At 44.0% G+C, this 25,737-nt stretch overlaps 1 protein-coding gene across 1 annotated transcript; it reads left to right on the forward strand.

Annotated features, from left to right (window-relative positions):
• Positions 1-370: 370 nt before the first annotated feature.
• Positions 371-25,664, forward strand: POLR1F (RNA polymerase I subunit F). The gene is made up of 4 exons (XM_088457374.1): positions 371-677; positions 5,101-5,242; positions 15,321-15,526; positions 21,151-25,664. Exons 1-4 carry the CDS (start codon positions 436-438, stop codon positions 22,073-22,075), a joined length of 1,515 nt encoding a protein of 504 aa, XP_088313500.1. The 5' UTR covers positions 371-435; the 3' UTR covers positions 22,076-25,664.
• The last annotated feature ends 73 nt before the right edge of the window (positions 25,665-25,737 follow it).

The following is a 25,737-nucleotide window of genomic DNA, read 5'->3' on the forward strand; positions in this document are numbered from 1 at the left end:
TTTAAACTGTAAGGCACACCTTCATTTTTCTGACCACCCCCTCGGTACCTTCCCCCAACGCAGACTACCTGTCACTCAATTTGCAAATGGGTTCTCTGTGCCTGCGGAATCGCAATACAATCGCATTGTGGCTTATACAAATGCACAATGGCAAACAATCACTAAATCTGCGTAAAAATCGCCCTTGCGAATCAGGCCCACTATACGATCCGCTCGATATATCGACGGATTAGTGGCTGGCTGTAATTTAAATGAAATCAAATCAAATGAGTGAAGACGAGACGATTTGGTCTTCGAAAAAATGGCCGCGGTGACGTCCTTCAGCGGAGAAATAGTGAATGTGGCAGTTTTCCCACTAGTGTCCCGTGTGTAGGGCAGAGTACGTCAGCAGCAGTCGCCTGTGTGTAAGAGCCATGTGCCCGGTTCGGCAGCAGCATGGCTGAGCCGGACACTCCGGCGGACCCTGCCGTAATAGGGGCCGGACAGAAGCCCGTGGCCCTATCCTGCTTAGAGCGGCCGTCCTTCTCGGACGCCTGTGCCCTGGTGAGCAGCCGCTACTCCTGCCTGGAGATTCGGACACACAGCCGGCACCTGGCGCTGTCTCCCCGGTTCCTGCAGAGGAAGCGGAGCGGGATCAAGGAGCAGCTGGATGCCGAACTACTGCGGTACAGCCCGGTGTAAGTGTCGCAGCATGGGGGGGCGTGGTATGTACAGCTGCCTGGCACAGGGCATGCTGAGACTTGTAGTTGCCGGCTGCTGGGGAACACGTTGCCCTCCTACCATTTAAATGTTTGTTATACATTAGTTTGGGTATCGGGATAATAATTAACGTGTCCTCAATTGTACAGAAAACCACAGTTCCTAATGTGAAAGTCTGTATTAAGTAGCTGTGTGAATTGCCTAATTATGTCTGTTCCCCTTTGCCGTGTTATCTACTAGACCAGTGGTTCTCAAACTGCGCCGTGGCACCCTGGGGTGTATCGGGACACTTGCAAGGGTGTCTCAGGTTGGTGGTCCAGCACCAAATAAAATTATGGTCAAAGTAATGTAAATATGTGAACAAACAGCAGTGCAAACCTGTCCATCACCACATAACTGAACCTAAGGATGAGAGGTCAGCCCAACTTACTGCACTTTACTATCTTACTAGATTTTTTTTCTTAATATCACAATAACAAACTTAAACTTAGGGGTACAGTGAAAACAATGCTGATACTCTAGGGCACCATGATTCAAAAAAGTTTGGGAACCACTGTACTAGACCAATGGTTCCCAGACTCGGCCCTCAAGGCCAGGTTATAAGGTTATCCATGCTTAAACACAGGTGACTTGATTAGTACCCCATTCATTTTCATTGAGCTGTCTGTGCTCAAACATGGATATCCATAAAACTATTAGGGTGCCTGGCGGGCTGAGTTTGGGAACCGCTGCAAGCAAGAGTGTGATGTTGGCAGTCAAAGCAGTTTATTAAAAATAGTTAATTACATAATTGGATTTTTCTAATTCATGGATTGTACGATCTAAGTTGCCCATGTGCATCTAAAGGTACCCATCCACTAGGTGATTAAATTGAACGATGATATTATTGTTCAACAATTGTTTGCTTATTGTTTAAAAAATGTCTAAAACGGCCAGTGACGCACGCTCCCGCTGGTTGTTTAGACATCTATCATCGGGCAAACATGCTGGACAACCTGACGTTAATGTCAGGTTCAGCATGTTTGCAGATGATTGTGCCTACACTGAACGACTGCTCGTTCAGTGTAGGCACATTACAGACTGACAAACGACTGCATGATTACAATGTCGTAATCTTGCAGTCGTTTTGAGGTCTGCTATTGGATGGGCACCTTAAGTTTTAAATGTTTACCATGACAAGCCCACTGTCTGTAATCATTTACTATTACTTGGCCATTATGATGGTGCTAGCCCCTAGACATCTATTTTTTAATAGTATCCAACCTACTAAGTATGTTATATCTTATTGTGTGTATCCACTTGCTGACTAGGAAAGACAGTACGACATTGTAATCATACAGTCGTTCCCCATCCCCTGTAGTGCCTACACTGAACCATATGTTGTTCAGTGCAGGCAACCTTCCCTTATCTCTGAACATCGCCAATCTGTCGTTATCGGCAGACTGACCGGCATTTTCAGGCGAAGAGTGATGTCGGAAACGACCACAGGGAGCGCGCATCGCTGGTTGTTTCCGACATTAAACTGCCTGATTTATGCACGATTAATGGACGACTGAATGGTAACGATGTCATTGTCGTTCAGTCTTCCATTAATATCAGCATGTGGATACGCGGCTTTACACTTCACGTTAACATACAGCGCATTGTACTTCAGTATATTCTTGGAGCGAAGTCCCCTGCAATTTGCCTGAGAACAGGTTGGAAAGGGTTGGGATGCCGGCACTCAGGCTCCTGGCGGTCAGAATCCAGACGCCGTCATCCAAACTGGATTTAGGTTACCGACACCTGCAGGTAAGTATCCCCCCTCCCCCCCGTAATGCTGCAACATTACAATAGCCCCAGACACTTTCTCCATAAGCTACAATTGTTATTCCACTACCTCATGTATCAATGGTTCTGTACACCTCTTCAGCTGGGTACACACCATACGATGATGCCACAGTGTGATGTAATAATACATCACCAGGGTTTGCAAAATACCCGCTATAGCGCGTTTTTACGTGCTACAGCAAGATGGGGACCCGGTTTTTAAATCTCTGCGGGTCCCGCAAGAAGTGCTGGCTGAGTGTGCTGCCTGTGTTTGTGTGTATGCAGTGCTGCAGCAGCCTATCGCCGGCAGCGGCGTTTTCTCCACCCATCGCCAGATGACTCTACATCCAGGGACAGTGGTCAGGAGGACTCGGGTAAGGAGGTGCTGGGACGACTCTCAGCATGTACAGGGGGATGTGCTGCTCTGACGGCTGGTGACAGAGAAAAGACTCTGAACTCAGACAGGTCAGTCACTTACAGCCATCACTGTGCAGAGCCACTGACTCCTACTGTGTGACCATGTGCATCCCCTATAACCCTCCCTGACTGTGTAACTGTGGCCACCCCCACCCCCCACCCCTTAACCCTGACTGTGTAACTGTGTGCAGCCCCCTTAACCCTGACTGTGTAACTGTGTGCAGCCCCCTTAACCCTGACTGTGTAACTGTGTGCAGCCCCCCTAACCCTGACTGTGTAACTGTGTGCATTCCTTCCCTAGCCCCGACTGTGTAGCCGTGTGTATTTCCCATTTGCCCTGACTGTTAACTGTGTGCACCGCCCACCTTACCCCAACACTGCCTGTCCCTAACCTCCTCCTTGACCCCAATACTACCCAAGCTATCTACCCTAACTGCCTCCCTACCCTTAGCACTGCCTGTCCCTAACCTCCTCCTTGACCCCAATACTACCCAAGCTATCTACCCTAACTGCCTCCCTACCCTTAGTACTGCCTGTCCCTAACCTCTTCCTTGGCCCCAGCACTGCTGCAACTGCTGTCTGCACTTACCCCTCCCTATCCCCAGCTCTGCCTGCCCCCTGGCTCCAGCTCTAACCCAACTTCTCCCTGCTCTTCCCCAACTGCTGCTTGCCCTTAACCCCCATAATATGTGATGGGACCCAAAAATAGTGGAGCAGGACACCAATTTTACAAATTTTATCGCTGATTGTGATCACACAAGCTGTATACTCTGCATGATCCGAAGCATGATGCCGCAATGTACTGTTACATGCTGCATGTAACAGCACTGTGTCGTTGATTGCATTGTCCCATCTTTCATGCAGAACAGCAGGTGGGACGATGCAATGAAAGGCCATCATGAACCACGGATCGGGTGTACACACTACACATTGTGTACGATATATCGGTTCCAAACCTTCTGTTTTGTGTCCTTGTAAATTTATATGTATCCTGATCTGCTCGGTGTACAGTGCTGCATAACATGTTGCTCTATAAACAATGATAATCAAGGTGTTCTGTATGCTGCAAAATGTTCTCACTGTGTTGTATCTTGCTATTTTCTTTAGATACCTTATCCAGGCTATGGTGTAAATTGTGTGAAAGACAGAAATACTGACTAGTTAAACAGTGACTATACAGATGTTCTCTCTTGTCTTTGCTGCAGTTACGTGAAACAGCCCCTCTTGGGGCGCCTAGTCCCGTAAGACGCTGCTAGCGCCGGGCATCTTTTTTTTTTTTTTTTGCTTATCTTTGCTGAAAATGCAGATGACTTTGAATAATTTGATGTGTAACACTTGTATATCTATGTGCGACTTCATCAAAGTGCTGCGATGCAGAGGACACAGTTTTTTTTTCCACGCCAAGTTCTGTTTACAGTCTAAGTCGCACACTGATATACAAGTGTCACATATCAAATTAATCAGCTGTCCTGCTGTGTCTTAGGCGTATCGCATTGCTAGACGATAGCAGGATTGCACGGGACCTGATGGCTCCGTCACACCAGGCATATCGTGTTGCATGACGTATTGAGGCTAGATGAGCAAGGACACATCTGTAGGTTTGCAGGAGAATGGATTTTGGAGGATCCAATTTATTCGGAAACTAGAGCTTTGAACAATTCTTCATTTTGGAATCTTTCTCTTGGGAGCTGTGGAGTTTTTCATTTGTGGTATAATTTTTTACTCCTTGGGAATAAATAAAATTCTTTAGAGGCGATTCAATTCAAAGGAAGTTGAATAGCGCCAGGAGGGAGCTTCCTAAGCTATAAAATTTTCCGCGATGCTTACTCCTTCGGGTAGTAAAGACTGAGAATGCCGATTCCTGCGACTTAACCAGGTTGTATAGTCGCGAGAGCCGGCCTTCCCTGACTAAAGTGCCGGCTGCGAGGCCGTCAACGCCATTTTAAGCTGCTGGCACTTCAGTCGGATTTCTTCTCGCGCCCTCAGCGGAGGGTGCAAGAAGAACTCATTAGTCAGACTAAACAATGCGCTGAATTGTATAGCTCCTCGAGCTCCCTCTCGGCGCTATTCAATTCCTGCTGAATTGAATCGCCCCCTTTGACTGTTTACTTTTAATGTCTGTTCTCCAAATGGTAATTTTTTTTTTTTTCTTTCTTTCCCTTTCATTTTTAAAAGGTTGGAAGGAGTTCCAGTAGCTTATGATAACATAAAACTGATTGGTGAATTGGGTGATATATATGATGATCTTGGATACATACATATAAATATTCAAGCAGACTTTGTTGTATTCCAGCCTAAGTGCGGACAGAAACTTGTGGTAAGCAATAATGTTTAATTTCTAACCTTTACTGAATATAACAGTATGGAAGTAACTGCAGTTATTCATGTCGTGTAATGTGATGTTCTTGACAAATATTACTGCATTTGACAGTGGGGTTAAAAAATAATTAAACCATCTTTATATATTTAAACCCAGTTCATTGTCTGGTACAATTCCCAATATGGCTGTTAGTTTGAAGGGAATTGTGTTCTATGACTATTTTGAGAAATACCTTTTAAAAGTTGATTCTCATAAAAATAACTCCATTTCTCCATCGTGTGTCTGATATTTCTCAGCATTAACTCACACATGCCGACTATCTGGCTACCCCTTCCGGGAGGGAGCAGCCAGATCGGCATTACTGGGGGGCGTGGCCAGCAGACGGGGGCGGGGCCGGCAAGATAAGTTTTTGCGGGCGGGGCCACGCGAGCACGTCATTTTGGCCCCGCCCCCGCTACACACTGCCGATATTACAGGCAGTGTGAAGCGGGGGGCGGTGCCAAAATGACGGGAATCGCGTCACCGCTCCCCTTCACTGACGGGAGACTTGTGGTGGGACAGGAGGGGTCAGCGGCAGCCGGGAGACTTGCCTGCCATCCCGGGAGGTCGGGAGCGGCACCCGATTTTCGTGAGGCTCCCGACCAAATTGGGAGGGTAGGCAAGTATGCATTAACTAGAAAATGACAAAAATTATACAAAACAACTAAATTTATTGTAATGGTTTCCATGCTGTTAACTCTAGAAGCTAGTCAAACCTTTTAAAAGTTCAGTCAATTTAAAATCTAAATGTATCCAACTTAGAAAGGTTATGGTCATGTGTCCTGGTGGAACCCAATATAGTTATCATGGTTGTTTACACATTTGTTTAGGAGCTGTTTGAGTCTTTTATGCAGGTCTTTTTATACATGGAAGTCATTGCGTGAATGTACTCAGCTGAGATTCAAATAGAAATGCCAATTTGCCTGACTCGCTGTAAGGTTGCGTGACGTCTACATAAAGCAACCTGTGATAGCGTTCCCGCTAGGTTGTTCTAGTAGGGTGGATGCCATCCCAACCCGGGGGCCCGCAGTGGTGCAGCGATCACCGCTGGTGATGCTGTGGGCATGCGCACGGCATCTATTCATGTAGAGAGGAGCTTGGGGGCAGCCCGGCATGTCTGTAAGTGCCAGACACACCCACAAGAGTGATGAAAAGGTGGTGTGTCTTAATGACACACCCCCTTTCTCGTGGTCACTCCCCCTTTTTGGGGTGCACCCTTTCTAGGTTCGGTGCTTTGCCCAGCACCAGACCTAGAGTGATCACTACTGTGAGAAGTGCATGGAAAAGTGGGGGATCATCCTGGGAAAAAGTTGGAAAAAACTTTAGCTCTCACCTGCAAGTTGTAAGACCCCTCTCCCATCAATATGACGCCTTTACCCATGTCATGAAACCCATTATTGAGCTTTTTTAGAGAGATTCACCTGAAAACTAACATGTCTATATTGGCTAAATCATGGTATTTCTACATCAATCAAGGAGTAGATTTACTAAAGCTTATAAAACAGGCAAGTGGCGGTTTTGCCCATAGCAACCAATAAAATTTTCTAGGATGCAATGGCGAAAAGAGAGCTACAGTCTGGTTGCTATGGGCAACACATCCACTTGTCATTTTTAGAATCTTTAGTGAATTTACTCCCAAGTGTGTGACTATTTATTGGTGTGCAAAGGTTCTGCATTGTATCCTGACATTTTTACCATTTAAAATACCTCCCTACCATTTCACCTGCTCAGTGGGCAGTGTGAAAAAAATTAAAAAAAAGCAAATTTCCTCAGAAAAGACAGTACAAGTCTGGAATTGAATTGCCAATACAATTTGCGGTCCAAGTTCATGAGAACGGCCTGAAGGACCCAACTGATACCTAATTGAATTGACCCTGATGTGTTTAGTTTTAAGCTGGGCATCCTCCTATACAATTTTCTGTCAGATATCTGTCCAATCTGGCTGGTTGGAATAAAAACCTGGTAATGTATGGGAGCAAATGACAGTCGATCATATGGTTTTAAACACTGGAAAAAGGACATAAAAAATTGTTCAAATTGGATAAATTTGTGTGTTTTAACCAATTTGTCTGAACAACTATTTTTGGCTATTTTCCAGTGTTTGTAAGCAAATGGGCAACTGTCATTTGCTCCCATATATTACCAGGTTTTCATTCCAACCAGCCAGATAGGACAGATATCAGACAGAAAATTGTATAGTGAATGCCAAGCTTAAGACTGCGAAAAGAAAAAAATTTGCTAATTCTTTCCAAGTGTGGATTTTATTATGAAAACCTAAAAGTTGAATTCTACTTTCTACTTCAGGGTCAATAGGGTATCCACAGGATACCTTGGGGTATAGGCGATGGCGGCAGACATCCAGGCACCACAGAGTTAAATTTTCAGCCTCCCAAGATGCACTGGGGTCCCTCTCCCATACCCCGCCCCCGAGCCTCAGGCCACTCAGTTTTCGTCGGTGCCTGGCCGGACCAGTCGCACCGTACAGAGGGGGGTCTTTTCAAGGCCCCTGACGATTTCTTCGCAGCTGTGGCTGCACAACTAGAGTGCTCCAGCATAGGACAGTCAGTATTGACGTCCATGCTGTCACTCCTACACCCCGCCGGTACCAGAACGCCGGTACCGATCCGGGGATGCTGGTTGGTAGCTGGGGTCACAGCTAGCGGTGACCCCGGCTACCTGGACTGTGGCCAGATGCACGGGGGACAAGGTAAGCGGCGGGTCCCGCGGTGGGCACCCGCCGGTAACACAGTCCTTTTTGGTCCCCAGGCAGGGGGCTCCCTGGGGACCGGCTGCGCGTGGGGCCAGGTACTGATCCTGCGCCTTCCACTAGACCACCAGGGACAGCGGACCGCAGCATGTGCGGTACAGCGCGGCGTCCCAGGGGTTAATAGCAGGCCAGGGGAGAACGCCTTCCCTGTCTCACAGCCGGCGTCTCCCCCGCTGCACAGTGCCATTCCACAGCGGCCTGAGCGGGCTGTGTCAGCGCTCCTCCCCCGGGCCCTGCCTCCTCTCTGCTCCTCGGTGGCCATTTTCTCACTCCATGTGCTGGGAATGACAAACGCTGCTGGAAGCTGTTACAGGTGCCATTGCGGTCCGGGTCCCCCACATACCTCTCTTTCAATAAGGTCAGTGTATGCAGCACTGTTTCCTACCAGGCTCTGGTCTGTGTAGTTGATCGCAGTGCTTGTAATGCAGGATGTTATCTGTGCATTGTATGTGACTTAAATGCTAGCGCTATTTGCCTGTACTTTCATTTCTGACTGTCAGCCTTTTTTCCTATCCCTGTTCTTCTGCTACAGCCCTTGCGGTGCGGTGTCGCAGGGTGTTTATTACCTCACAGTAAACGTGGTTTTTCTGTGTGGGAGGTCACATACGCTCCGTTCACAATCCTCATGTCTGAAAGTGAACCAGGATATCCTCTTCCAGCTATAATGTACTGATATCATGTGCAGTTAGCGGAGGGATATGTAGACGCTGAGGGTTTATGGAGGGCATGTTGTATTATATATCACGCCCCATTTCTGTCACTGTGCCTGCACAAAAAGGGACCGCCCTCGGCTGGCTAAGATGCTTACAGCCCTTGTGGGCAACGCTCCCTGCGGTTCCCCATAGGGGTTATCGCAGAGAGTGGTGGTCTCATCACATGCAGGGGTCCCAGGGCAGTTGATGGTACCCCAGTGTATCCTGTTTTTCGCCTCCCCAGGTCTCGCAGCAGCCTGTGTGGGTGAATTTATTGTCCAAATGGTATAGCACCTGATGGACGTTTTGCAGGGGGAGTCACCATTTCGGCCTTCTAAACAGCCTTTCGGGTCTCAGACAGGTAAGGACATGACGTCTGATGACGGTGACATTATTGACTTTTTCAGACACGAGCCCCTTAGTGCAAAGGAGGCGTAGTCTGGGTCTAAAGTCTGTATACCTGGCCTTATACGGGCAGTCCGTGCGGCTTTGGTTATTACATATCCCCCGTGGCTAAATCCAACTATGCCTTCTTTAAGGATAAGGGTGTTGCCACTGTAATTCCTCTTATCTGGTCAGGTGGATCATTTAGAGGAGGCGTGGAAAATCCGAGTAAGCGGTTCCAGCCTCAAAAAATGTTGACCTTTTGCATACCCCTTTGCGGATAATTATTTTTCCGAATGGAAGTTACCTTTACGGGTAGATTCTCATGTTACACGCCTAGTGAGGAGTGTTACGTGGCCCATGCCCTCCAGGTCCTCCTTGAAGGAGGTTACACATTGCAAGGTGCAAATATATCTAAAAGCCAATTATTCCCTTGCTGGAGGGGCTTCCAGGCCGGCTATGACCGTGTGCTGGGGGGCCAGATTCATGGAGCGCTGGGTAGGTAACTGGATCTCTGCACACTGACTCTCAAGCAGAGCAGGTGGATAGTGGCAAATTCTCAGAGACTTAGCCGCGTTCATAATGAGACAGTCTTACATATAGCCTACTCCTTTCCAGAATCTCCTCGGCAGCAGTAGCGGCTCGGCAGCAGTAGCGGCTCGCCGCTCCCTGTGGTGGCACTCTTGGAAAGCGGACGCAGATTCCATTTGGAATGCTTTGCCTTTTACGGGACAGGTCCTGTTTGGCCCTCATCTGGACACAATTGTGGCCCCGCAGGCAGCAGCTACGTCTGCCTGTCTGCCATCGGCTACAGTCCCATCGGGGTCTGGGGTTTTGTCTTTTCGGCCCTGTGAGGCCAGGGTAAGTCTAAAATATAGCTTTCCAAGACAGTCAGTAGCCAGGAAATCTGCTCAGCCATAAGAACAGGCTTGGATTACAAGACGTCACCTTCAGCCTCACGGGACGGGCCTCCTCTCGGGGGACCCCAGAGTTGGAGGCCGGCTTCTCCAGTTCGCCCAGTGCTGGTGTCTGACCTCCACGGACACTGGGGTAAGAGAAGTATTTTCTTGAATGTATGTCCTCTCCTCCCGGTAAAAGCCCCTCAGACGGTTTTTCATTACAGGTCTTCTGTCAATTCAAGACAAGGCCCTGTAATTTTTGAGGGTGTTACACTCTATGCTACAGGCAGGAGTTATAGTACCTATTCCGTTGCCCCAAAGGGGAACGAGATATTACTCCATCCTCTTTCTGGTACGGAAACCCAATGGGTCTTACCTGGACATCCTCAACCTCGAATCCTTCAACAAATTCTTAAGGGTTCCTTGGTTCAAGAGGGGGACCCTGCATTCAATCATTCAATGGAGCCTGGGAATTTTGTGGTGTCGTTGGATATATTCAGGGTGACTACCTGAATGTCCCTATTTTCTTCGAACAACCAGTGTTTTTCCTCAGGTTTGCAGTGGTCAATAAGCATTTCCAGTTTTACCAGGGTCAGGGCAGTTATGGCAGCCCACCTGCAGATGCAGGGGGTCCGCTTGTTACCCAATCCGGGCGACCACCTGGTGTTACCAGAGTCTCCAGAGATACTTCAGTGCCATCTGCAACAGACAATATCTGTGTTGCTACGTTAGGGCTGACTGATACACTGGAAATGGTCCTCTCTGATTCTTCACAGAGGATGCTCCATATCCCAACATCTGAGGATCTTTGTGATTGAGGAAAAGATCTCTGCATTACAGGCAAAGGTACGCAGTTGCCTGCAGAGTCGCCGAGTGTCTATTCACTCGGCAATGTGGTTCCTGGGTTCCAGGGTGTCGCTGTTCGACATGGTGGAGAGTACCCAGTGTCACTCTAGAAAAATTGATCCTCTCCGGATGGGATGGGTTGCCCCATAGGATAAAGTCAATAGTGCTTTCCCTGAAGGTTTGTCTCTCTCTGGCCTGGTGGCTGCGGAAAGCTTACCTAAACAAGGGGCACCCCCTTTGGGATTGCGTACCGGGTCCTTCTGACAACGGACGCCAGTATCCGTGGCTGGGAAGCAGTGACGGGTCCACACTTGTTCCAGGGCAGGTGGACTCCAGTAGTTTTTGCGCTTTCCATAAACATCTGAGAACTCTGAGCAGTATTCACGGTTCTCCAGCATGCAGGACAGGTCCTCCACGGAAATACCGTGCAGGTACGGACTGACAACGTCATCATGATGGCTTATGTAAACCACCTAGGTGGTTCCCGAAGTCGGGCGACACTAACAGTGGTGTCTCGAATTCTGGCTTGGGTGGAAGGCTATATCCCTGCCGTCATCGGCAGTGTTCATTCAGAAATCCTCAGATGGAAAGCAGGCTTTCCCAGCCGTCAGGACGTGCATTCAGGGAAATGTCCTCTTCATCAGGAGGTGTTCGATCTTCTGGTGAACAAGTGGAGCCTTTCAGAGATGAGACTCTTATGGTAGACGTATGTTGGTCCAGTGGACCTTCTAAGTTGTGTACCTCGCCCCTCCGTTATCCCTTCCTCCAGTAATAACAAGAAAGAGGAGTGCTCCTGCTGATAGCTCGTGCGTGGGCCAGACGGCACTATTACTCAGATCTTTGGAGTGTTTCAGTTAACACTCCGCAGCTGTTACCTCTACGACCAGACCTGTTGTCTCAGGATCCTGGCTGATACCCAGACCTGGGTTGTCTGTCCTTGCCGGTGTGGCGGTGGAGACTGCCCTCTTAAGGTCTAGGAGTTTTTCCAGCTCTATAGTTAACAGGGCCTATGTCCATGCTAAGAGCTCGGAAGATTTTATCTGCAAGAATTTACCATCAGGTATGGCATACTTTCTTTCAGTTGTGTCACCCTACAGGCTCTGCTCCTCGGGTATTCCGGATATCCAGAGTGTTGGCTTTCCTACAGGTGGGCTTAGATAACGGTCTTCGCCTTGCTTACCTGAAGGTGCAGGTTTCTGCCCTGTTGGTTTCATCGTAGGATTGCTACTCTTCCAGATGTCCGCACCTTTGTGCAGGGTATACATTATATTCAGCATCCCTTTGTTCCTTCTGTGGCTCCTTGGGATTTGGCTGTGGTCTTTAGGGCTCTCTGAGGACCGCCATTTGATCCACTGGGCTCAGTGGACTTCAAATGGCTTATGGCTAGGAATGTATTCCTTCTGGCCATTGATTTGGCCGGTAGGATCTCAGAATGGGGGGCTCTGTCATGTAGACCTCCCTCTTTCTCATCTTTCCTAGGAACAGGGCAGTGCTTCACACTTGCCCTGGTTTTGTACCTACGGTGGTGTCTAGTTTCCACATCAATGAGGAAATTATAGTACCTGCCTTTACTTCCCCAGTCCTTTCTGCTGGTGAGGCCTTTTTGGATGTGGTACGGGCTCTAAGAATTTAAGTTCACCGTACCAGTCCATTTAAGAAATCAGACTCTCGGTTTTGTTCTTTCTGGTTCCATCCTCTTTTAAAGCTCTTCCACTAGGTCTGTGGGTCCTTCGTGGGCAGCTCGACGTGGCGCTTCAGCGGTTCAGCGGTGATCGGCAGCCACCTGGTCATCTGTCCATATTTTTGTAAGGTATTATGTTTTTGATACCTTCGCCTCTCAGGATGCTTCCTTCGGGCGGCGGATTCTCCTTACAGCACAGGAGCGTCCCCACCCTTAAAGGATACTGCTTTGGGACATCCCCAAGGTATCCTGTGGATACCCTATGGACCCTGAAGTAGAAAATATGAGATATGGTAAGAACTTACCCTTGTTATCTCTATTTCTAAGAAGTCCATAGGGTTCCACAGGACTCCCGCCCTGTCGTACCTGTGCTGCAGATGGGCTTTGATCTGGTCACCGATTTCTCCGTCTCCTTCTGGTGAGAATGTGATTCTTGTGTGTTCCAGACTTTCTTCTCTCTCTTTTTTGCTCCTGCTCCGGCCTATGGCTTGTTACGAAACTGAGTGGCCTGAGGCTCGGGGGCGGGGTATGGGAGAGGAACCCCAGTGCATCCTGGGAGGCTGAAAATTTAACTCTGTGGTGCCTGGATGTCTGCCGCCATCGCCTATACCCCAAGGTATCCTGTGGAACCCTATGGACTTCGTAGAAATAGAGATAACAAGTGTAAGTTCTTACCATATCTCATATTTTTTTGCTTTTATTTATTTTTTTTTAAAGTAGGTTAACAGGAACCACAAAGAGGCATATTCAGTTTACCTCAAGATTTTTGCAGCAAAATAAATGTGGCTATCGTGGCTAATTTTGGATTAATGCGGCTATGCGTGCTTTTGTTAACTTTTTCTGCAAAAACCCGAGGGAAATGTAAAAAAAATATTTTTATTTTTTTTTGGTCATTTGAAGTAACTTAAAAATTCTTTAAAATAAAAAACACCCGGAACTCCGACCTGCTATCTTAATAACACCTGTTCCATTCATACAGCATATACCTGTCTACATGTTTTAACCCATTATTCTGCACTTTGCAGAATCACTCCAAACATTACATGTAATTATTTACTCAATTAAGCTAAAAGAAAACTTCGAATTATTATTTGGGTGGGGGGGCCTGTTATCCCAGGAGTTTTGAACCAAGTCATGTTTACCGTAATAATTTTTCACAACTTTGCACCTGCTCTGGGACTGTGAGGGGAAAAAAATCCTTTTAAAATGACCGCAGCTAAAATGCTAGCGGCTAAGTGAATAGGAAAAAACCTCACGGTCGGTTAATATTTCATGTGCTGTGGGGAAAAAAATATGAATGCGGCCACTTGAATATGTCCCAAAGTTTCTTTGTGCGTAGTGTGAGGGTTTTTTTTTTTTTTTATGCATTTTAGTTTAACTTTCTTGCAAGTTTGATTTTTTTTTTTTTTTGCCTTGGGCATTTTCTGGAAAGTCTTAAAAAAACACAATCTACAATTTGTGTGGGTACTTCATAAAAATTATGTTTGAGTGTGACCAACTCAAAAACTGCTAAACATAGCTCTGCCCATGAATGAGAGAACCCTTTGTTGCAATGGGGTTAAGTAATGCAATATGTTCATCCCCTTACTTTAGTCAGTCTCTACATCTATGACCTATGGCTGAACCTTTCACATAATCATGATCCTACACCCACAACACTATATACCAAGCTAGACAAATTTTTGTAAAATCTAGGAGCCAGACCTTCGTCCATTACCAAAATATATGAAAGCTTGTATAGACCACCACACATGCCCTTTCAGTACCCCTCAACCACATGCCAGCAAATCACCACACGTCTCTTTAATGGTCATCAGATTCTTCAACATAACCATACCAGCCCCCAGTAGTAAACCCCCCCCCCCCCTCCCCTATAATAGACCCGTGCAAACGCATACACTACTTAAACCTCGATCCTGGGTCCGCTGTCATCCGCCATTCTTCGAAACTATGGAAGAGATGTCATGACATCTCTCCCATAGTGCCCGTGGGGGGACGCCGGAGCTTGAGTGAGCTGCCGCTGCGGTGAGTTGGGTGCCCGCTGGTAAAATTTCAGTGGCCCTCGGCAAATGGAGCTTTTTTTATGGTTTTTGGTGATTATTTTATTGTAACACTTCGCCAATTTGTAAGTGCCATGGACTCGGACGCAAAATGGACTGTTTCCAGGGGGAATTGCAAGCTGAGCCCTTATAGATGCAAATGATCACTATTACTCCGCCTCACCGTCTCCAAGCCTCCCACCAATCAGCGGCTGCTGGCATCTCTCGTGTAAAGCAGAGGAAAAGGGGCGTTGCTTTTGAGGCGCAAACTCAGTGCTGATTGGAGTTGTGAGCCTGGCATCGACGTGTTGGACAGGTGAGGGAAGAGCTGTCCCCTACGGCAGCAGTTTCACGTGTTGTGCGCCCTCCCTCATTATCTAATAGCTACTTCACGTAGCCATACGTAGGTGTGCGGCCCCTCCCTGCCATTGCAGCCGAGTCCTGGCACTTATTGTGACTGGTTATCTCTGCTAGACAATCTGTCACCGTTCAGGAGAGAAAAAGGTGTTGAAAGTCCATGTGGTCCTCGACTGAATGGTATTTACCTAAAAGAGTTTGTGCTGTTGGATCCTTTTCTCCAGCTTCAGTCATAATCGTGGTTAATCAGCTAATGGTGGCTGGTTGAGATGATATGCTAGTATGAAATATTCCTTGTTCATTCACCTTTTCCTTGTATAATCTTCTCTGTGTATGTCAACTGAAATCTAGATTAATTTTTTTCCTTCTAGGGAGATATCAACAAAGTTGCCCCCAGTCATATTGGTTGTCTAGTTCATGGCTGTTTCAATGCCTCCATACCGAAGCCCATGAGGATGGAAGTTGAGGCGTGGCAGCATATAGGGGTGAAGATTGGTGACCAAATAGAGTTTGAAGTCTTCCGATTGGATACAGACGCTGTGGGTTTATTTTGCATCCGTGGCAGATTGGATAAGAAGTAAGTAGATGGTTATATTCCAGCTGTGTCTACATTGCAAATCTATTTGCTGCTTTTAATAATTAAGAGCCTGTGCGGACTAATGCATTAGGTGATGCACTTACATGCTGTTTGTAGGGTTCTGTACTATTTATAAGGGTAAGCTCCTTTTTAAAAAGTAACTTATTAAATAAACGCTAAAAATAATATAATGAAACATACGACAGCAAAATATCGAATATGATTAAGTGAAAATTAAATATCTAAAACAGACAACATAGAGTTAAAACCACGTAAAGTAGTTAACCGTATGAATATATTTTCCGAACATTACTAATATTGGCAATAAAATAGTTCCCTACTATACTAGTAAGTGCTGCTTAAGGTACAGGTATGTAGTGTACGATGTAGTGCTAGAACGCTCCAATGTAGTACAGAGAACTCTGTCCTATTATATATACTTGAATCAGAGCATACTGACAAAAGATGAAAATGTATCTGGAGATCCTACAATAGTGTCAGAAGGACAGCACAGACGGTGTAATGGTTAGAATTACTGCCTCACAGCACTGAGGTCATGGGTTCGATTCCAACTATGGCCCTGTGTGGAGTTTGTATATTCTCCCTGTGCTTGCGTGGTTTCCTCCCACACTCCAAAAATATGCTGGTTGATTAATTGGCTTCTAACAAAAAATTGTGAGCATGTGGTAGGGAATATAGATTGTAAGCTCCACTAGGGCAGGGACTGATGTGAGTGGCCAAATATTGTGTGTAAATAAAGTGCTGTTGAATATGTATGCGCTATATAAATAACGTAATAATAGAGTCAAAGACTTGCCAACAATATTTTAACAAAAAAGCAAATGCTTGTAGAGACAGAAACAATAAGCAGTTAAAGAATTGGTAAAATTGAGAAAATGTTTTACTATTCAAGTAACCACAGGATGATTATTATTATTTATTGGTTGTGCATTGAACCAATTTGTAAATTATGTATGGATCTACCGAGTAATCCTATGCATAGTAAATATGACATTCATTAAGTCTCCTGAGTAGTGAGGCAAATGCTCATTAATGTTTTTTAAATCTCCACACAGAAGGATGGTCGCACAATGTTGTGCTATGGATAAGGTTTCTATGATAGATATCCTGTGATATATGTATGTAAAAAAAAACAGCTGACCAAGTATAATACTGGTATTGTTCAAATATGTATAGGAATCGTGTTCACGTAGCCGTTAGTGGTATCCGGTAGAAATGAGCTTGGAAACTGTTCATAAATTTGTAAACATAATATAACTATGCTGTGCTTTCCAATAGCCCAGCTGTTCCTATTGAAATTTAAAATCTCCAACTATACATCTTATTAAAATAATTGTTTTTAAGAAAACATACATGTACTGTAATGACTTTAACACGCCCAAAATGGTCAATAGTTCTACAATAAGTACCCTAATGTCTGGATTTTCTCTTCCATGTTAATTCTCAAAAAGGAGTCGTCAGTCACTTTCTCAGTAACCTGCTTCTGTTAGGACTTCAGAGTACTATGAATAGGAAACAAAAAACAGACTGGGTTTAACTATGGTCCAAGTCTCATGCAGAGCAGCCTTACAGTGCCCACCTTGCTCTGCTGCTGAACGTTTATTCTAGTCTGTCGCGTTTGTCCTATTGTGTCTTCTTCTCATCGTGTTGTGGTTCATTCTACACCTTGTTCCTGTGTCTCATATTCTGTGTGGGTGCTGACATATATTTCTGCTTTAAGTTTCTTTTTAGTAATGCATCTATTGCACTGATGTTTATATTGATTACATGTTACGGTAAAGTTATATAACGACCGCTCTGTCCGTTGATTTTGGTAGGTGCAATTCATTGCATAGGTGAGCTTTTTCCTTTTTTTTTTTTCTTGGCAGAGTGGTAAAAGCAGCCCGACCCCAGATCCAATTCTTATATAGGTTGTTAAATAAAAACTCACGTTTATTAGACTGGAGCACTCCTAGTCTATATAACTGCACCTATGCATTTGTTAGGCATCTAGAACATGAATACTCATACTAGCAATTTACAGTGCCTTGCAAAATTATTCACCCCCTTTACATTTTGCATGTTTTGTAGCCTCACAACCTGGAATTAACATGGATTGTTTGAAGGTGTGCATCATTACATTCACAGAACATGCCTACAACTGTGAAGTTGTGTTTTTTTAATATTGTGAATCAAACAACATCTAGAACAACATAACAGAAAACTTCAGCGTGCATAACTATTCACCCCCCTAAAGTCAGTACTTTGTCGAACCACCTTTTGTGGCAATTATAGCTGCAAATCGATTTGGATAAGTCTCTATGAGCTTGCCACATCTTGCCCCTGGGATTTTTGCCCATTCCTCAAGGCAAAACTGTTCCAGCTCCTTCATGCTGGATGGTTTCCGCTTGTGAACGGCAATCTTCAAGTCTGACCACAGATTCTCAATTGGGTTGAGATCTGGGCTTTGACTAGGCCATTCCAACACATTTAAATGTTTCCCCTTAAACCACTCGAGTGTTGCTTTAGCAGTATGCTTCGGGTCATTGTCCTGCTGGAAGGTGAACCTCCGTCCCATTCTCAAATCACAGGCAGACTGAAATAGGTTTTGCTCAAGAATATCCCTGTATTTAGCACCATCCATCTTTCCCTCGACACAAATCAGTTTCCCAGTCCCTGCTGCTGAAAAACATCACACAGCATGATGCTGCCACCATCATGTTTCACTGTGGGGATGGTGTTCTTGGGGTGATGGTGTTTGCACCAGACACAGCATTTTTGTTGGTGGCCGAAAAGTTAAATTTTAGTCTCATCTGACCAGAGCACCTTCCTCCATACATTTGGGGAGTCGCTCACATGCCTTTTGGCAAACTCAAATCGTGTCTTCTTATTTTCATCACTAAGTAATTGCTTTTTTTTCTGGCCACTCTTCCATAAAGCCCAGCACTATGGAGTGTACGGCTTATTGTGGTCACATGCACAGATACACCAGTCTCTGCTGTGGAACTCTGCAGTTCCTTCAGGGTTACCTTTGGTCTCTGTGCTGCCTCTCTAATTAATGCCCTCCTTGCCCGGTCCGTGAGTTTTTTTGGTGGGCGGCCCTCTCTTGGCAAATTTGTTGTGGTACCACGTTCTTTCCATTTGATGACGATGGATTTGATGGTGCTTCGGTGGATCATCAAAGATTTGGATATTTTTTTTTTTTAGAACCCAACCAAGAATTGTACTTCTCAACAACTTTGTCCCTGACTTGTTTAGAGAGCTCCTTGGTCTTCATGGTGTGATGCCTCTTGCTTAGTGGTGTTGCAGCCTCTGGGGCCTTTCAGAAAAGGTGTGTTTATACTGACAGATCATGTGACACTTAGATTTCACACAGGTGGACTACATTTCAGTAATTAGTGACTTCTGAAGGTAATTGGTTGCATCAGAATTTTTTAGGGACTTCATAGCAAAGGGGTTGATTACATATGCACATGCCAATTTTTGGAATTTTATTTATAAAGATTCTTTTTTAAATATATTTTTCTCATTTCACTTCACCAAATTAGATTATTTTGTGCAGATCCATCACATGAAATTCAGATAAAAAAAATTACAGCTTGTTATGTAACAAGGGAAAAAGCCAAGGGGGTGAATACGTTTGCAAGGCACTGTAAGTATTAATGAAAAGATGAGCTTTAGCTATCTCTTATAACTTTATAACTGGTCTGACTGGAGTGCTTACAGTCTAGGCAGTAGGGCTATGATATTGTAAAAACATAAATCCTCCTCTCGGATACAGTATATAATTGAAGGGCTATTCTGTATATAACTCAGGTCAGACCTGCTGCAAAGGACGCTGGGCAAATGGAGGCGGAGCCAGCGCTGGCTGACAGGCAGCCAGCAGGGAAGTATGCAGCTTCCCTACTGTTCGGCTTGCGGTACAGATTACGCCATCCTCAGCTGAGCTTTCCGTTCCTTTAGGAATTTTACTTGCCATACAAAAGTATGGTAATGCAATTCTTACAGGAAGCGGGGGTGATGCTGGAGAAGGAATAACCTCCACGGAAACCCCCAGTATGAATTTCAATCCAGGCCTTCCACTGTGTTGGGGAATACCTTCTCACTGTATATGACCAGCCCGGGGGCCTGGCCCTCAGATCAGCATTTCCCCAGGGTGTGATGCCTGCCTGCCTCTCACCTGCTCCCGGGGTCCAGCTCTCACACTCTGTACAATCTCACCGCAGCTCCACACAGGAGGCTACTGCTGCACCTGACAGTCGGGTTTTTGCTTCTCCCCGCTGCCTCTGAAAGGTCCCCCCCACACAGCACCGGCTCTTCCGCTCACCCAGGCCGCTCTGACCTAGCTAACTCCTCTAACGGCCGCCAACGGTCAGCTGACTCCCTGGACCTCTCCAGCTCTTTGCGCTTGAGGCTCCCCCACAACTACAGGAGCATGGGGCAGGCTGGTGCATGACTACCTTACAGATGCTTAATAAGGCTACAGCCCAAACAAGCCTTTTATAAGTGATTCCCCATTTTGGGGGTTATCGCACAATCTCTCACTTACAGCTAATTACCAGTTCTTTGGACAATTATTTTGGTTCTACACCATTTTGCTCTTTCGATTTTATATGGAAACCTTTCTAAAACCAGTATCTTTCATGTGTTCATTTAGCAACTCTGTAACATTAGGATACTTTCCCCTAGGACTGAAAATTCAGTTTTGAGAGAGATATACTAAATATATTCCATTCCCAAACAGTGATTTATATAGTAAAGAAGTATGATTATCAATTCATATGTAAAAGGTCATATGCCAACCCCATTTACATTTGCACTTGCTGTAAAACAAAACTATAATCCCCTCTATTACCACTTTGTACCTGCCTTTGGGGTCTGCGTTTGCAGCAGACACTGTGTGTGAGTGTGTGTATATAGAGTTTAAGACCTCTCCTCCTAACTAACTAAAAGCTAACTATTGCAAATGATTCAGGTAATCTGCAGACAGTGATGATCAATAAAGTAGAAATAACAGGCTTACTGGTCCATACCCTGCACTTAATGATTCATATATATTATTTATGCAGTGCTTTACAGACACGTACAATCATTCGCACTATTCTTTGACCCAGGGAAGATTACATTGGTCTTTAAATTGTAATCGTGCCTATTTTGGTGCTGATTTCAGGTTTGCACCTTATCCTTTATAATTCTGCACCTAATAATGCCATAGATTATGATTGGATTTAACTGGTTGATGTTTTGTAATATGCATGGTCGATTTAATCCACACGATACAATCGATGGCTTTCATGTGAGAAATCTGGTATTGCAGGAAATGCCTCCATTCAATTAGGGGCGATGTGTCAATGTAATGAAGTTGGATGCCGGCAGTGGAAACCTTTGTCATCCCTAGATCGCCATGAGCGTGCATTATATAGGGGTGTGTATTAAAATGCACAATTTTACGGCTACCCTATGGTACCGCAAGGATGCACATTTCATCGCCAGCATCACGCATACTTGAATTGGCCCTTTTATAGTTTAAAATGCATACACAGAGAAGATGTGACCATCTTGTAAATATTAAGTCTGATGTGATGCTTTGATTGACTTATGCTTTTACTCTCTTGTGAATGCAGAATGGAAGCTGAAGCACTTGAAAGACTGAATGAAATGACTGAGGAGCAAAATGCTAATGAACCTGAGACTCCCCCAGAACACACCGAGGAAGAGGTAGATTTTGAGACAGCAGTAAGCTCCGAGGTTCGCAAGAAGAAAAGCAAAAAACGTAAATTTCAGGAGCTTTCTTCAGAAAATGTATCTGAAGGAGCAGAGAGCCAAGGAGAGGCTACAGTAAGTTTGGAGGAAATCCCCAAGAAGAAGCGAAAGAAACCAAAACACCAGGAAATGGCTGCAGACAAGGAATATATTGAGGCTGATGGAGAGCATTCTGCCACGGAGGACACCATTCAGGAGAGCTCAAGCCAGTCAATGGATGAATCTTTTAAAAAGGCGAGAAAAAAGAAGAAATATCAGGATGCTGTGCTCATTCGTGACCGTTCTTCTGAAAGATCAGACAGTAGTATACTTGGATTTGAAGGGGAATCATTGATTCCTTTAAATCGGCATAAGACAAAAAAATCCAAGAAAAAGAAGCATAGCCACCTTTCCGAGATGGACATTAGCTTTCAGAATGGAATAGTCGATTCAGATGTTGCAGAAAATAGTACATTAGAGGAATTAGGAGTAGAAACCGTAACTGACCTTCATACCATCAAGAACAAACACAAGAAAAAACACAGGCGCTCTTCTACGGTCCCGGATCCCGATCTAGAACCTACTAATGATGATGAAGTGGCATATGAACAATCTCTGGCTGAGAGCCTCGTGATACAACAGGAGACCCCAAAGTCAAAGAAGCACAAAAAGAAGCGAAGTGATCATTCATTAATGGAATGTGACAACAGTGGTTACCAGGTTGAAGACCGAAACGGGGACAATATTTTGCCTGGAGACTGTCAGGAGTTTTCAGAACCAAAAGTAAAAAGGAAGCGAAAACAGTGACCGTCCAAATCTTTATTCAGAGTTTTGTAAATTTCTTATTTTCCTATTGCAAATGTTTTTTTTTTTTTTGCTTTGATTTATGCTATCAGTCTTAAAAACAATATTATTTTGATGCCATATTTACAAATCTAATATATCCTGTAAATGTTGAACATCAAACATAAACTAGGCTTATCTTTTATAAACAAAAAGTATTCTGTATAAATCAATTAGCCGTGTATATACTGCATTTGATACACCTGTGGGCTGTGTTAATTTTACAGTGGGCAGGGGACTTGGCAGCGCTTGTATTTGTGTTGGGTAACTGGTAATTGCCTTCAGGCATTCAAGAGGATAATATGAATTTGTTGCGATGTTTTCTTTGTGACTGAGTTTGTCGGCTCTGTTCAGTTTAGGTATTTGACTTTTCTTCATTAACTCTGTGATTTATTTTATTTATTTTTATTTTTTTACACACCTAAGCCAGAATGTAGTAGGTTTCAATTTGTGCTGATTTTTTTTCAAACTCACCCAAAAATTTTAGTTTTGCCATGTTAAAACCTCTTAATTTTTCTGTGGTAATTTATGAAAGTGATGCATAATCAAAGTCTAACCTTTTTATTGAACCTCCTTCCAAACTGGCGTTTAAATCAAGGAAAATTATATTCTTGTTTCCATGATTGTTAACTCTTCTGCAATCTAGTTATCAGTTCTAACACTTCAAAAATTGTTTAATTACATTTTGATCATGGCTCTTTAACTAAATGTAATTATTTGTTTTACTAGTTCTCGATGAGAGTAGCGGACTTATTGGCAAGGACTTTTAAGGGAAGTATTGAGAAATTAAGCCAAATACTTTTACTACACTTCCCCAAGAATGAAATCTTATTTTAAATGGAGATGATGCAGTGCTGAATATTTTATGCAAAATTGGGCACAGTCATGTAAGTCCATGTTTCCCAACTCTGGTCGTCAAGACCCTGGAAAACAACACAGGTTTTGAGGACATCCATTGGTCTCGAGGACAAGTGAATTTTCTAGTGCCTCTGTTTGTTGGATACTACCATCTCAGTTCTAGTGTGAATATCTTTAAAACCTGGTCTGTTAGGGGGTACCGAGGACAGTAGTTGGGAACCACTGGTGTGAGTGGTTGGTTGGTTTCACCTTTCATTTTTATTGTTCTGTATTCGGTTGCACTGTGAGGTACTACAAAAATTATTTTGATCTTTCTAGTAACTCTTCTAAGCTTTGAAAAGTGTATAAGGGGGTATTTTTATTGCTCATTGCATGTAAGTATGCATCTTATTTTCCGGTTCCTTTTTGCTGCTTCATAGCTGGAAGGTTGTCATAATTGTCCGTAAAGAGGCACAGGGTGTAAAAAATGTCTGACAAGGAGCTTACATGCTAATCGGGTGTTAATATAATAGTTTTTTTTTTTTTATTATTGATAGTAACCAAATAAAGTTTTTACTGTTGCAGACTTCTTGGTTACTGAAGAAATGCACTGCACACTAACTGTCCCATCTTTGTTAAATTAATTGTGCTATTATAGTTTAAAAGTGTTTTTCTTTTTTTTTAGCATTTTAACTCTTAATGCCGTATAAACTTTATCTAGAAGGTCCTGTGCAATGTTGGTGGGAAAAAATAGTGTAGGAATGATTTATTGGTACAAAATACATCACACTGACAGGCTATATAACATACATTATAGTGATTCATCTCTAATTAAGTTTACTTTGTGGGAATTAAAATGATGACCTTACCCTAAGGCAGAGGTTCCCAAAGTCCACCAATACAGTGCACATTTTAGGGATATCCATGCTTGAGCACAGGTGACTTAATTAGTACCTCAATCCAATTGATTTAACCATCTGGACTCAAGCTTGGCTATTATTAAAACGTGGATTGTAATGGCGGACTTTGGGAACCTCTGCCCTAAGGGTTAATAAAACGTTAGTGAAGTAAGTGAATGAGAACACAGCAAAGAAGCATGGCTAACATCCTATTTGCCTACAGCAGCGGTTCTCAAACTCTGTCCTCAGGACCCCAAACAGTTCACGTTTCCCAGGTCACCCAGCAGGTGCACAGGTGTATTCATTACTCACTGACATTTTAAAATATCTACAGGTGGCGCTATTTATTTCACTTGTGATTCTGTGAGGAGACCTGGAAAACATGCACTGTTTGCGGTCCTGAGAACCGAGTTTGAGAACGTGTGGTCTACAGCATATGGCCATGTGCTTATGCCCAACAAACTTAATAGTGCAGTCTTTTTATTTTAGCAGCATGTTTACACAGCAGGCGTGGTATCGCAATGTGCCTAGTTCAGTTTCACATAGGTTGGCCATGGCAGCATTGCATGCTATGAAATAAATGCAGATCTTTGCCCGTTTTCAGAGTTGACCGCACCACCCCTATCTGCTTGTGAAAGTAGCCATCCTCCCTATTAGTCTGAATTTACACCAGCCTGCTCCTACTGCAATCACACGGATCTATGCTTTAGATTGTAAGCTCTCACGAGCAGGGCCCTCTTCCCTTCCCTCACTTATACCATAATCTCCTCACTGCCAACATCGGCACCAAACCTTTGGGTTTGGTCATCCCGCTGTTGCTTTTGGTCTTATGACTGCTGATATAGCAATGTTTATAAATCTAGCCCTGCACTGTTTTTTCCTATAAGTCACGTGCAGCTGAGATGCCTAGGACTTTGAATTTTCTGTAGGTTTAACACATGCACAGTGACAAACATCAGTAGATCTATTCACCAAACCTACTTGCGTTAGTGTGCAGAGCTGTCAATCTCATCCCTGCTTCCTATGCTACATGAAGCACAGGCTTGGCCAGCAGCGGGAGGTTTTCAGGGTTCTGCTTTTCGGTGTATTCTACAAAGTAGCCGAAATTTGTGACACTGCACACACTGATCCTGAAGGATTGAAAATTGGCGGAGGATCTTATTTCACTCCTGAAGGATCTGTGTGTGCAGTGTCACAAATAGTGTTAATCTATTCATTAAAAGCTACTACACTATGGTAAATTCCTCTTCCTTTTTGCATGCCTATGTGAAGATATACAGGAGATACATTACCATTGTGTGACAAGAGGAAGGTCCAAAAGACTTTAATAACCTTGTTTTTATTTGCTCTCTTTAACTTGTTTGACTGCAAGTCTGCCAGCAATGACAGCTGAATCTCCTGTGATAAGAGCCCATCTCAGACACAAAATATAAATATTGTATGAAATGAATACATATTATTTAATGCATTATATCATAATGTAACAGTGTATGTTTAAACTATAGTAAATATTGTGAAAATCCTGAATAACGAGTTTCTTTTATAAAAGCTTTGAAAATAGTTTTTACTTCATTTATACTTATTACTTTTATTGTTTTAAATATGGCATTGCTTTTATTTTCATGTATACGTGGTTTGATATAACAGTGTTAACATGTTACATCAATATTAAAGTGGTTTTGGATAAGTATTTGCATTAGATCCCCCTGCACAATCATTTTCTTGAGAAGTTCTGATGAAAAAGATATATCTGAATAGTATGTAATATTTAGGCCTGATTTTTGATTTTTATGTTAAATTTGTCAACTAATACATTAAAATGCTTTTAAATTTCCATACCCCACCATAGTTAGAAAAGTTGTGGATCGATACTAGAATGTATTTTTTAGT

This window comes from Taudactylus pleione, unplaced genomic scaffold (assembly GCF_031769625.1).
Source record: "Taudactylus pleione unplaced genomic scaffold, aTauple2 ptg000758l, whole genome shotgun sequence".
Taxonomy (NCBI): domain Eukaryota; kingdom Metazoa; phylum Chordata; class Amphibia; order Anura; family Myobatrachidae; genus Taudactylus; species Taudactylus pleione.

Bases quoted from the DNA above. Each gene is read 5' to 3' on its own strand.
- POLR1F (XM_088457374.1), top strand. From the start codon at position 436: ATGGCTGAGCCGGACACTCCGGCGGACCCTGCCGTAATAGGGGCCGGA. The intron at 678-5,100 runs GTAAGTGTCGCA...CATTTTTAAAAG, and splicing joins CTACTGCGGTACAGCCCGGT to GTTGGAAGGAGTTCCAGTAG. The intron at 15,527-21,150 runs GTAAGTAGATGG...TTGTGAATGCAG, and splicing joins CGTGGCAGATTGGATAAGAA to AATGGAAGCTGAAGCACTTG.